The sequence below is a fragment of the Callithrix jacchus genome, chromosome 5, assembly GCF_049354715.1.
Source record: "Callithrix jacchus isolate 240 chromosome 5, calJac240_pri, whole genome shotgun sequence".
Lineage (NCBI taxonomy): Eukaryota > Metazoa > Chordata > Mammalia > Primates > Cebidae > Callithrix > Callithrix jacchus.
This window is the reverse complement of record NC_133506.1, coordinates 20995118-21008574: the sequence shown is the minus strand read 5'-3', so window position 1 is coordinate 21008574 and position 13457 is coordinate 20995118. Positions and strand designations below refer to the sequence as shown.

The window sequence follows — 13457 nt, the reverse complement described above, 5'->3', positions numbered from 1 at the left end:
CTGAGAAGTCTTAGGATTTAGTCATAAATATTTATACACCCCAAAACATTAAATTCTTCAGGCTTCTACCTTTGTTTTATTTTGATTTATTTCAGTTTTTTGAGACAGAGTCTCACACTGTTATCCAGGCTGGAGTGCAGCGGCATGACCATGGCTCGCTGCAACCTCCACACCCTGGACTCAAGAGACCCTCCTGTCTCAGCCTCCTAAGTAGCTGGGACTATAAGCATGCACCACCACACCTAACTAATTTTTAAAATTTTTAGTAGAGATGAGGGCTTGCTATGTTGCCCAGGCTGTTACCCCCAATTTTAGATTCAGAATTTGTACTGATGATAATAAGGAAGGTTGATAATCAGAAATTGTGTTCTTCTGATGCAAGTAAATACGGAAAAATAATTGCTGCTAGTAAGAGCAATAGATAGAAATTGAGACCCATGTGGTTAGGGAGGAGAAAGAGAATAGTTTTAGGGCTGGATGAACTCATCAATGTTAATCTCTGTTTTTTCTGAGTCCTGCTTTGACAAGGATTTTTAAATTTTTAACTCTTAATATTTTAAGGGTATTTTTTCCTCACATTTACCTCCAAAAGACTGGTTCACTGCCCAGTTGAAGAATTGGCTCTAGATATTACATAGAAATGTTGACATGCTTAGCTAACTGAAGTTAGGGATTTAGCAGGAAACAAATGGCACATTTAAATTGAATCATTTGAGAACAGTTTAATAAAGAGACTATTTCTAAAGGTGTAGACGGGATATAGGGAAACCACAAAGTTCCCCCTGGGGCCAGTAGCAGGACTGGCATTACTACCCCATGGCCCTAAAGTGCCATAGGGTAGTAGTGGCCACCAGAGATATGTAGGGAAGGCTCTGTGACAGAACTACGGCCTCAGGTCAAGGACAAAGCCAGCCTGCAGAGACACAGATTGAGGAGGCAGGGAAGTAATAGCCCCACCTCACTTTCTGCTTACCTTTCATGCCTTCTGCTAGTGATACCTTTCAGCCAAAGCTCTTCAGAAGCAGGAAGGAAAGGGAGTCCATTGATGTGATGCAGTTCTTATGGGTTAGAGTCCCAAGGCACAGGGCAGGATGGAGTGGGATCTAGAACAGCAATCAGAAGGCTGGCCACCATAGCCTATGCCTATAATCCCAGCACTTCAGGAGGCCGAGGCGGGCAGATTGCCTAAGGTCAGGAGTGTGAGACCAGCCTGGCCAACGTGGTGAAACCCTGTCTCCACCAAAAATACAAAAATTAGCCAGGCGTGGTGGCATGTACCTGTAATCGCAGCTACTTGGAAGGCTGAGGCAGGAAGATCACTTGAGCCCAGGAGGCAGAGGCTGCAGAGAGCTGAGATCGGGCCACTGTACTCCAGCCTGGGTGATAGAGGGAGACCCTTTCTCAAAAAAAAAAGAGCAATTAGAAGACATGAAACACACCTGGCTTTCCAGACAGGGGAGATTAGATGGCATGAACTAGAAGGATAAAGAGCTTTTAGTGGCACACAGTAGAAGTATAGTTAGTAAAAGTAAAATTTCAGGATCTTAGAGTAAAAAGGAATATTAGAAGTCCTCACCTAAAAGTACTAAGTCAGTGTAACCATCAGGATTCAACCAGAAAAAAAAAAAAAAACAGTAGGAGATGTCTATATTTAGGAATTTATTGCAAGAGACTGGCTTATGCGACTGTGGGGCTGGTGGGGCAAGTCCCATATCTAAAGAGCAGGCATCAGGGAGAACAGGCTGGAATTCTTGGGCATGAGCTAAAGCTGCTGTCCATAGGTGGAATTTTTTTCTTCCTCAGAGAAGCTTCAGTTCCATTCTTAAGGCTTTGCAACTGATGGAATCAGGCCAACCCAGATTATCTAGAATAATCTCCTTTTGATGAGTTTTAATCATAGCTACAAAACAGCATCATAGCAACAACTAGATTCCTGTTTGAATAACTGAGGATGATAGCCAAGCCAAGCTGACACACAAAATTGACCATCACAGGCAGGTGTCTCCTAACCCTTATGTGTTTGTCTACATTTTTAAATTTAAGTGCAACCCTTTACATTTATGTGTATTAAACTTCACTATGCATATTTTACATTAACAGGCACCTTACATTTATGTGGATTAAACTTCATATGGACTATTATTCCAACCCATTGATTACATTAATGAATTCATTAGTTATTCTCTCCTAGCTTTTGAAATTTTGACAAGCATATCACTTCCGATCTTTTACCCATGTTCTTGTTGGAGAAGTTGGCAAGATGGGCCAAATTTAGCACCTACGGCCCACAATAATCCACCATTAATCTTTAGAGTTTTATTGGTGACTGGGTGTCTTATTGGTGAATAGGTAGATGTAATCACTTGGTCAGGAATATCTGACCAAATATAGATAAGTTAAAAATCTGCATGTGTTGTGGCTGAGAAAATTGTATTTACCAGAATGTCTTATACAATGTGCACTGCCTTGTTAAGACATGCCTGGGGTCATGTCTTAACAAGCATTTGTGGCTGGCATACATCCTCCCCTGCTCTCCCACCTCCCCCCAACACAGAAGCCCAGTGTGAGCTGATGCCAAGCCTTCAAGGATGGAAAGGCATTGCCCTGTAGAATGAGGAAGAGAAATGTTGCCATTTTGTTTTTGAAAGGGTGAGAAGAAAAGAACAGGAGAGGAACTATGAAAACAGCGGATATGAGGAGCAAAAAAAATGGTGATTGGCTGCTGAAAGTTAGTGAAACTTTAAAGTTGGGGGATTCCAACTGATATTTTAAAATCAGCAATGTCTAACATAACCATGAAAAGTTGGTTTTGTTCCTAACTCATCTTCTCTTTCTGCTCTATAAAATATTAGATAAAGTTTCCTTTCCTCATAAATGTTTTGTAAGAGTGAATATCCTTTTGGGACAACTCAAAGAGATAGGAAGTTTCACTGTGGGTCTATGCAACATAGTTGGGAACAGTACCAGTTTACTTAGGAGTTAAGAAAGTAGAGGAAGCCATGGAGAAGTTACCTTCCCTAGAGGAGAGTTTGAACTTCATAAACTGTGGAATGTAACAGGAATATGGGTTACACATGATTATCAGACTGGCTCAGAACCTTATTGAACTCTATTCTCATTTAATTCCCATTTCAACATTTTGTGCACAGAATATGTGTGAGAGATATATAGATCTATAAATGCTATTCCACAGACCTACCAATCCTTCACAAAAGAGAAATGGGATTTAACTTACTCTCAAAAATTCTAATTCTTAGTGATTAAATATTCTTAATGGAATGCTCACAAAACACATATAATAATCTGTTCTAAAAATTAAAGAGATTAACATCAAGTTATAGTTCCAGAATATAAATAACTTTATCTACATTTTAAAAACAGAGAAAACTGTTTAACCATTTTTGGAATTTTGCCACTTGTCTCTTTACCCAGAATTTCTCACATATAACAAATAGCATTTATACACCCATTGCTAAAAGGGAAGATCTGTGCCTGGCACTGTATCTGTCGCATAGTTGGAATGAAGAAATATTTGCTGAATTACATTGAGTTGAATTCTTTCTGTAGAGAGCTAGGATGTAAACTAGATCTTCTAACTCCAAATTTAGCATTCTCTGTATGCTATATTATAATGTAGTGCTACATAAAAATAATAAGGCTTAACGTTTTTAGAGTACATTTGGATAGTATTTTATAGCTGAACACAATGCTTTCCCATCCATTACCTTTTTTAAAATGGCATGTTCACTTTTCCTCAGGGCATTTTAACACCATAACTTCAACGACTAATTCTTCCATATGAGTCAGAATGAAGTCTAAAAGAATAATTATCTGTATTAAATTGTTAGCAAGACAAATCAAATACCAGTCATACAGTAGAAACAGTGGAGCCTTTTCCTGCAGGCCACTGGGACACTACAGGCCATGTCCTTCCTGGCACCCCTTAGAATTAATCATCATTAATTTTGATGATCATACCCAATCACTGTTGTGCTCTTGGTTGAAGGGAAGTATCTTGGAACCTTGACTTAAGTCAGTCTTGGCATTTCTTTTTGCTGCTTCTGGGGCGTATGACCAGCTAGGCTAAATTTAACATTTGCATTCCATTGTATTGATTATTTTTTGGCATATTCAGGATGGACACTGTGAAGTGCTGTTCAGACTCCCTTTCAATGAGGAACTAGTTATGCAGTTGCTGGGAGTACAGTCTGTAGACAGCCTTTGGCAGTCAGTCTCTGAAGGGACTGTTTTCAGGTACAGAGAACTGCATAGCCAAGGTCATGCCTCCCTCCTGGGGTAGCTCACTTCCAATGGGCAATTAATGCAGGAGTATAAAGGCAGGATCATCTCACCCTAACCTGAGATAACGCTAACAGGCCATTTTAGCTCTACAGAGCTCCACCTGTGGGGTCAGCCAGGTGTTTCTCCCTCTGCCTAGTCCAACTTCTTTAGCTGTGGTTCAGAAGGTCACTTCTTAACAAAAACCCTGACTCCTCTTCCTAGGATCTGCTTATCAAGGAACCCAGCCTGCTCACCATTTTATACCTTTCCTAGTATTTACTAAAAGGTTTTTTTTGTAATCAACCCACAGTTTTATGTAAGCGAAATGATTTTAAAAGAAAACTACTAAAGGTCTCCCATTCTAGCAAAATAGTGGGTTAATCCAATAGGAAAATACTCTTGCTGCAAATACCTAAAAGTGATGCCTAAAATATACCATAACTTTAAATGTTTTAAAGTCATAACTGGGCTCACAAGAAACTGAAATCCTCAAATGTGAGAAATAATGAAGAATAAGTACGTAGTTGATGTTTTGCCGAGTTGTAATCAGAGCTGGTAAAGGCTGAGCCTTGTATTTTAAGTCCCAGATTGGGGAATGAAAAAAGACATTAGGACTTTTGAGAAGGGAATCAGAAAGAAGAGCTATAAATAAAGTTAGGAGTCTCATAGAGCTGTTCAGACAGCAAAAGAGAAGATTAGGCAAAACAAGACAACCAACCAATCACCACCTGCCATCGTAGGCAAATATCAAGGAAGCTTGCTCTCTACTGAAGCTCTCACAGGGAAAAAACTCTCCTTCACCACAGCCCTGAGCCTCTTACAGATTTGGATTTAGATTTATGCCACTTGATTTTTTGGGTGAAAACTTCTAAACCAATATCTTAACATATAAAATTTTTCTTCAATCAATAAAATGATGACTCTGGAAACCTGACAGAAGCAACACAAACTCACTCTGGAGAAACGATCTCACAATTCTCACAGAAGCAGCCTTACTGGAGAGGAATTCACAAGAAAATTTTAGAAAATACACAAGTGGGCCAGGCGTGGTGGCGTGAGCCTATAATCCCAGCACTTTGGGAGGCCGAGGCGGGTGGATCACGAGGTCAAGAGATCGAGACCATCCTGGTCAACAGATCGAGACCATCCTGGTCAACATGGTGATACCCCGTCTCTACTAAAAATACAAAAAATTAGCTGGGCATGGTGGCGTGTGCCTGTAATCCCAGCTACTCAGGAGGCTGAGGCAGGAGAATTGCCTGAACCCAGGAGGCGGAGGTTGCAGTGAGCCGAGATCGTGCCATTGCACTCCAGCCTGGGTAACAAGAGCAAAACTCCGTCTCACAAAAAAAAAAAAAAAGAAAAGAAAATACACAAGTGAAAAAAATTCTACTCAGTGAGTCAGTGTTCATGCACTTTGCCTGCACATGCATAATAAAAGGCATAGCACCCCAAGTCTTTTTTTTTTTTTTTTAAACGGAGTGTCACTCTGTTGCCCAAGCTGGAGTGCCGTAAAGCAATCTCAGCTCACTGCAGCCTCGGTGTCCCACGTTCAAGCGATTCTCCTGCCTCAGCGCCCCAAGTAGGTAGGATTACACTATGGCCGGCTAATTTTTATGCTTTTAGTAGAGATGAGGTCTTGCCATTTTGGCCAGGCCGGTCTCAAACCCCTGACCTCAAATGATCAGCCTCCCAAAGTACTGGGATTACAGGCATGAGCCACCATGGGTGGCCAGCACCTCAAGTCTTGATAGAGTAGAACAACCTCCAAAAGTCTACAGGATATAGACATTTTAAAATGGTTTAAAAAGCATGAAAACAAGGCATCCTGACAAAGGAATAAGCAGCCATGTAAAAGAACCAACTGGAGTTAAGAAAAATGAAATGCTTATAACCCCAGCCATTTGGGAGGCCAAGGTGGGAGGATCCCTTGAGCCCAAGGATTTCAGAACAGCTTGGGCAATATAGTGAGAGTCTGTCTCTATGAAAAAAAGAAAATTAGCGGGGCATGGTAGCACATACCAGCAGGCCCAGCTACTTGGAAGGCTGAGATGGGAGGATCTCTTGAGCTCAGGAGTTTGAGATTATAGTGGGCCATGATCACACCACTGCACTCTGACCTAGGCAACAGAGTGAGACCCTGTCCAAAAAAAAATAAAAAGAAAATGTGCATTCATTCAAATTAAAAATCAAAGGATGGCTTAAGAAGATCAGAAATAGTAGAAGAGAACATTAACAAATTACCAAAAGGATCAGAAGAAATTGTCCTGAATGCAGCCCAGAAAAAAAATTCAAGGTGAAGAACAGAGACTCTTAGACCAAAAGAAAAATATCATACTCAACTATCTGCTGTTTGTAAGAAACATATTTAAAACGTGACACACAAAAACCGAGGTTAACTGGGTAGAAATAATATCCCATGCAACACTAATCCAAAGAAAGCTCATATTAACTTCAGACAAAATAGACATCAAGATAAAGTCAATAATAAGGAGAAAAAGAGAATCACCACATCATGTTCAAAGGAACAATCACAAGGAAGTTGTGATAACTATAAGCATGTATCTATAAACACAATCTCAAAGTATAAAAAGAAAAATTAACAGTCTTGCAATAGGAAATGAACAAATCCACAATCGTTGAAGATTTTTTAACACATCTCTTAGAAATTGATATTCGACAAACAAAAACTTACTAAAAATTAAACAGATTTGAATATATAAAGCTCAGTTTAATAATATATGGTATTCAATTCAATAAGCCCTTTTTTTGTTTGTTTGTTTTTGTGTTTTTGAGACAGTCTCACCCTGTGGCCAAGGCTGGAGTGCAGTGGCACAATCTCAGCTCACTCCAATCTTCGCCTCCCGGGTTCAAGCAATTTTTGTGCTTCAGCCTCCCAAGTAGCTGGGACTACAGGAAGGTGCTACTATGCCTGGCTAATTTTTGTATTATTAGTAGAGATAGGGTTTCACCATGTTGCCCAGGCTGGTTCAAGTCATCCACCCACCTGGGCCTCCCATATAGGTGTGAACCACTGTGCCCAGCCAGGAATAGACAATCTTTTTAAGCAAAAACAAAAAAAGAACCTGTATAAAAACTGGCCACACACTAGGCCACAAAACAAGTTTCAACATAAACCAAGGAATCTATGTGATTCTGCTGTGCTCTCTAATCCCAAGCAATAAAATTACAAGCCACAAGCAGACAATTTTTAAAAATCCTTTTATGTCTGGAAAGAGTAATAAACACTTCTAAACATTGTTTGAATAAGTTAGAATAGAAATTTGAAAATATTTATAATTGTTTGATAATAAAAATACTACATAAAAATTGTGGAATGCCACCAAAACAGTAACTAAAGAGAAATGTCTCATTTCAAGTTCGTATACCATGTTTCTGTCAAATTTAAGATGTCATAAGTTATAAGATACACCATTGTTTGATGGCCACTAAGAAATAGAAGTGCTGCTGATTAAATATGATAGCCTGGTGGTGGCCTATATCGATTGGCTAACTGAGGCAGGAATGTAACAGCCCAGTCCTGTTGCCAGTGGGAAAGGGGAGTAACCCTCTAGTGCCATCCACTCTGCAAAGCTCTAAATTTCTCTTGAAAGCCTATACTTGCTTGGTTCTTTCCTATGCCCTGTGTTGCATTTCTCAGTCCTGGGTATGTTTCACAGTAAAATCTGAAACCTTAATATGTAAATTAAAAAATCAATCAATCAATACCTTGGGTTGTACGTTCCATTAGTTTGAATCTCAAGTTATATTTACCTCACAAACCACATAAAGAATCATATAGAGCTAAAAAAATTAACAAGTGAGCAAGGTGAATATCTCTTAGTCTGACTGAAAATCAAGTGCTTTCATCATTAAAATGATACAACGAGATAAAAATGGGAAGTTATTTTCCTCTGCAGGAAATCTACCCTACACAGACACTACATCCCTCTTTAAAAATCTAATTTCAATTGTACTTAATATAAACCAGCTTCAGCTTCAGATTTTGTGAATAATGCATCAGAAGAGTTCTTCACATTTGCCCTTATGTGTCAGGAAGATATAATCCTAGATGAGGAGGAAGAATAACGATCCATTACTAAAAATAACATTTCATCCAAGAAAGAATGACTCAGCAAAGAGTTTAGTCAAATAAAGATGCAATCGACTCAAATATGCTTGAATAAGAGCACAGATATTTACAATAATCAAGTTTATTTGCAATCTCCAGATCATTGTCAAACATAAATAATGCCAGTAGTATTGCTGAGAAATGGTAAACAAATTGTATTAAATGTAGAAAGAAAATATCTCTTCAAAGATCTACTCAACAAAATTGGAAATAACAGGGATTGTGTTATTGTTTATTAATATTATAATTATGCATTATTGTGTATTTGTGACAAGGACTTAGTTCATTTTCAAAACCTTTTAATTTAGCAGAAAGAAATATGGTTCGTGAAACAAGAATCAAAAGCAATATCAATTACATTGGAATAAGAGCTGAAACTTACAAAGCACTTAGGTACTAGGCAGTTTTCTGTTCTTGTACTTAATTTTCTCACTGCCCTTAAGAAAAAGGGGCTATTACAATTCCCATTTTACAACGAGGTGATGTAGGCACTGAGAGGTTAAATACTCTTCCCAAGCCTGTGTAGTTGGTACCTAGTAAATGACATTCCAAATTTAGGCAGTCTGATTTAAGTCTGCGCTCATACTACTTCTCAAAGCTACAAACATGCAGGAACATGAGATAGAGAACACAAGTTAATCAATGGATGAAAAATTTGAAAAACAGGTCTATAAATACATTTTTTCTTTTAAAATAAATTTATTGTACATCGTTACAAGTATTTTAAGTAATGGGTTGTTTATTGAAAGTAATACTTCATTTACATGACACTATTGAGAGTGTTTCCTGTAAATCATTTTTCCCATTAGGTGAGTCATATCCCTTTTTATTTTGACTGTTTCCATGCCCTGTCCTGAACCACCTTATATTAAAGAAAATTCGATCAATCAGTATCATAGTATTTTACTATTTTAATAAACAAAGGCTGAGTGTGCTGGTTTATGCCTGTAATCCCAGCATTTTGGGAAGCTGAGGCAGGCAGATCACTTGGGGTCAGGAGTTCAAGACCAGCCTGGCCAACATGGTGAAACCCCATCTCTACCAAAAAGACAAAAATTAGCTGGGCATGGTGTCATGCACCTATAATCCCAGCTACTCAAAGGCTGAGGCCTGAGAATCACTTGAACCCAGGAACTGGCACTGCACACCAGCCTGGGCAACAGAGTAAAGAAAAAGAAAATTTTTATTCCAATACATTTGGAAAGCCAAAAAAGAATTACAAATAAAAGTAAAAGCCATGGATAGAAATTTGTAGTGGTAAATCATTTCTCATATGTATATGTATACAGGCCCAATGTTTCAAAATTTATTTTCACTCTCTAAAAGCATTTTCATGGGAGCTATTACTATTCCACACACAAATTATTAGGTTTTCTCCATTATTTTTCCCCTTTAATTATGAGTATAGATAACAGATAACTCAGAGCAGAAATTGCATCCTGAAAGTGCCTGGTGTTAAATTGGTTGGATAACATGAAGTATTCAAAATAATTTTTAAAAAGCTTTTCAGTTAAGAATTTTTTATAGTTTTTAAATTTTAAATTTTTTAAATTTAATTTAAAAAGGAAAATTAGCAACTCTGCTTGTCAGGAACAACAACAAAAAAAAAAAACGAGCTCCTTATTCTTTGTGGTCTTGTTAATGAGGCATCAAATCCCAAATGCCTTTCCTTTAAAACGGCATCAAGTGTGGTTCTTCTAATCAAATATTTCACTAAGTATTGTAATGGACTTCAAGAGGCCCTATAATGTTGTAAAAGGCTGTATGTGTATGAGAGAGAGAGAGAGAGAGTGTGTGTGTGTGTGTGTGTGTGTGTGTGAGAGAGAGAGAGTATGTGAGAAGTAGTATGTGTGTGGGTGCACACGTGTGCACCTGGGCACTTTGTGGAAGTATGTTTATGACTTTAAGTCTGACTCTTCCCACAACCAGCTTTCCCCATCTGTAAACTGGTGATGATGTTTTAAAAATTACGAAGTATAACTGTCAGTAGCTGTTATCTCAAGGGACAAGATACATCCTTTGTGCTGGTGAACCAATTATAAGCTGTGGTATATAAAAAAAAATTACAAAGCATTATATAAACTTTTGGAAAATATCACTGTGTCAGGTAAACTTTAATTTCTTCATTTTCCTTGAATTCTACAAAACTGATTTTGAGCCGTCATTCTATGAGGCAAGTTATTATGAGTATTCTCTCTCTGTGCCTTCCCCCACATCTTAGAAAGGTTCTGGGAGGTGGAAAAGCCTTAGGCAGAAAAAAAATTTTTTTTGAGACAGAGTCTCACTCTGTTGCCCAGGCTGGGGTGCAGTGGTGCCATCATGGCTCATTATAACCTTGGCCTCCTGAGTTCAAGCGATTCTTTCATCTCAGCTTCCCAAGTAAGTGGGACTACAGGCGCACACCACTGCCCAGGTAATTTTCATATTTTTTAGTAGAGACAGGGTTTCACCATGTTGGCCAGACTAGACTGGAACTCCTGACCTCAAGTGATCCACCTGCCTCGGCCTTCCAAAGTTCTGGGATTACAGGCACGAGCCACCGCACCCCACCAATAACAAAATTAAAGCAATTCCTTCCTCCTCTCCTAGGTGTACGCTGGCCATCTTGAAGATGCCTGTTGCCCATGTCCTCATGTTTTTTGGAATCTTGTGGCTCTGAGGTTTACTGTGCTGTGCTCAGACAAGAGTGTCTTTGCCAGCCAGGGCCAAGAGTGGGGAGTCTTTGCCAGCCAGAGCTAAGATCCTGCCCCTCTGATATACCAGGCATCTCCTGCCTTTTGCTTGGAGAACCTTGTATCCCTTCCTTAGACTGAAGCATCCCTTCTCTTTTTTTTTTTTTTTTTTTTTTTTTTTGCCAATCAGTGTGAGCCTTGAACTCATGACCTCGCCTTTGCAAGCGCCACGACATCTGGCTGGAGCCACTTTGGACCCCGCATCCCTTCTCTTATCAGAAGTGTCTCTCTTTCTACTTCACCTTTCAGATCCTTTCACAAAAACCAGCAGGGAATAACTTTTTAGGCAGCTTCTGCCTTCTGATCTACCGATGTTCCTCAGCTAAGGAATAATATTAACAGATCTTGAATGCAGAGGCTAAGAAAAAGAGCAAAACTCAAGCTAATATGCCAACAAATTATATTAACACATTAATTTTAAAATATAGAACATAGAAGTAATATCATTTTTTTATTTTTTCTTGTTTGTTCATATATAGTACAAAAGCAAGCAGAGAAAAATTTTACAGATGAAGGAGACCAGCTATTTAAGATGGGCATCAAGATTCTCCAGCAGTCTAAAAGCCAAAAACAAAAAGAAGAGTAAGTCTTTATCCAGTAACCTTAGGCAAGTTAAGTTTCCAGGTTAAGGAGAAAGAAAAATCCCAAATGTAGTTTATCATTAAAAACTCCTTGGGATAATAAGTAAGCTTATTTGCCTATAAGCTTTTGTTTTGAAAAGGATCAAATATGTATTTAAAGAATTCCACAAATTATCACTCTAAACAAACAGGAGATCTGCATGTGAGATTACAGTACCCATTTTAAGTGAAATTCAGAATTAAGACACTGATCTGACCATTCATGCAGAAATACTGGTTTGGCTTTAATTTATTAGATAATTCAAATGAAATAAAATGTGTGATTTGAATTAGAGGAAGTTGTTATATTAAAATGCTTTTGTACTGGAGCGAGCATAGAAAGTCAACATCAAGACAAAAGTATGCCAAATTGCAGGGTCATTATTACCGGTGGCCACGGAGGACTCGTGTCTCTCCAACCCGTGGCCCTGAAAGGAGGGTGTCAAGACCTTTTATGCCTGTAAACCACCTCGGGGGTGAGGGTGAGGGGTGGGGAGTCGGAGTTAGGGGCTTTAGACATTCCAAGGGCCAGTGGACTTTGGACATTCTGTAAATCACCTCCTGGGCAGAGATGAGGGTGGGGGGCTTAGGACATTCCAATTGTTACTTAAGTGGTTTCCAGAAGTCAAGATAAGCGTTAGTTTACACATTGTCTGGGTAGGGTGGAAATTACAGACCTTAGTTACTTATTACAAGTCACAGAGGCCAAGATGGCGTGGGTTTGGACTGCTTGCCTGTCACATCAGGGTTACAGAGAGCAGTTTCAACAGAAAGCCAAGGTGTGGTTGAGGTATGCAGTTTTATGGGGCTTTAACCATATCATACTTTATTCTGCCTGGGTGTTTATACAGTATCTTATGGGTTTCGAAGCACATTTTCATGTATGTGATTCTATTTTATCTCTAAAACAGTCTTTCTTTTTTATTTTTTTTGAGAAAGGGGCTTGTTCTGTCTCCAGGCTGGAGTTCAGTGGCATGATCTCGGCTCACTATAACCTCCGCTTCCCAGGTTCAAGTGATTCTCCTGCCTCAGCCTCCTGAGTAGCTAGGACTACAGGTGTGTGCCACCACGCCTGGCTAATTTTTCTTTTTTCAGACAGAGTCTCGCTCTGTCACCAGGCTGGAGTGCAGTGGTGTGTTCCCAACTCACTGCAACCTCCAACTCCCAGGTTCAAGCAATTCTTCTGTCTCAGCCTCCCACGTAGCTGGGATTACAGGCATGCCTTACCATGCTCAGTTAATTTTTGTATTTTTAGTGGAATCAGCGTTTCACCATGTTGGCCAGGATGGTCTCTATCTCCTGACCTCATGATCCACCTGCCTCGACCTCCCAAAGTGCTGGGATTACAGGTGTGAGCCACTGCGCCTGGCCATTTTTTGTATTTTTAGTAGAGATGAGGTTTCACCATGTTGGCCAGGACGGTCTCGATCTCTTGACCTCGTGATCCAGCCACTTAGGTCTCCCAAAGTACTAGGATTACAGGCATGAGACACCACACCCAGCCTCTATAACAGTCATATAAGAAGAGCTTCATTTTTCTCCTTTAAAAAGTTGGAAACAGAGATTCAAAAATGTTAAAGTGAGGTGAGCACAGATAGCTGGGAGGTGACCAAGCTGTGGCCACATGGTGTTACTTCATGTCCATTGTTTCTCTTATCACTTATCTACCTTGTCCAAAGGGGAGGCAGAAAT

At 39.4% G+C, this 13457-nt stretch overlaps 1 protein-coding gene across 26 annotated transcripts in view; it reads left to right on the top strand.

Annotated features, from left to right (window-relative positions):
* Window positions 1-13457, top strand: part of SEL1L2 (SEL1L2 adaptor subunit of SYVN1 ubiquitin ligase) — a 149088-nt gene that overhangs the window by 67413 nt on the left and 68218 nt on the right. For all 26 annotated transcript variants that reach the window (XM_035302847.3, XM_035302853.3, XM_035302850.3 and 23 more), the window contains one exon: window positions 11625-11727. In XM_035302847.3, the coding sequence (XP_035158738.1) occupies window positions 11625-11727 (103 nt within the window). The remainder of the gene's footprint in view (window positions 1-11624; window positions 11728-13457) is intronic.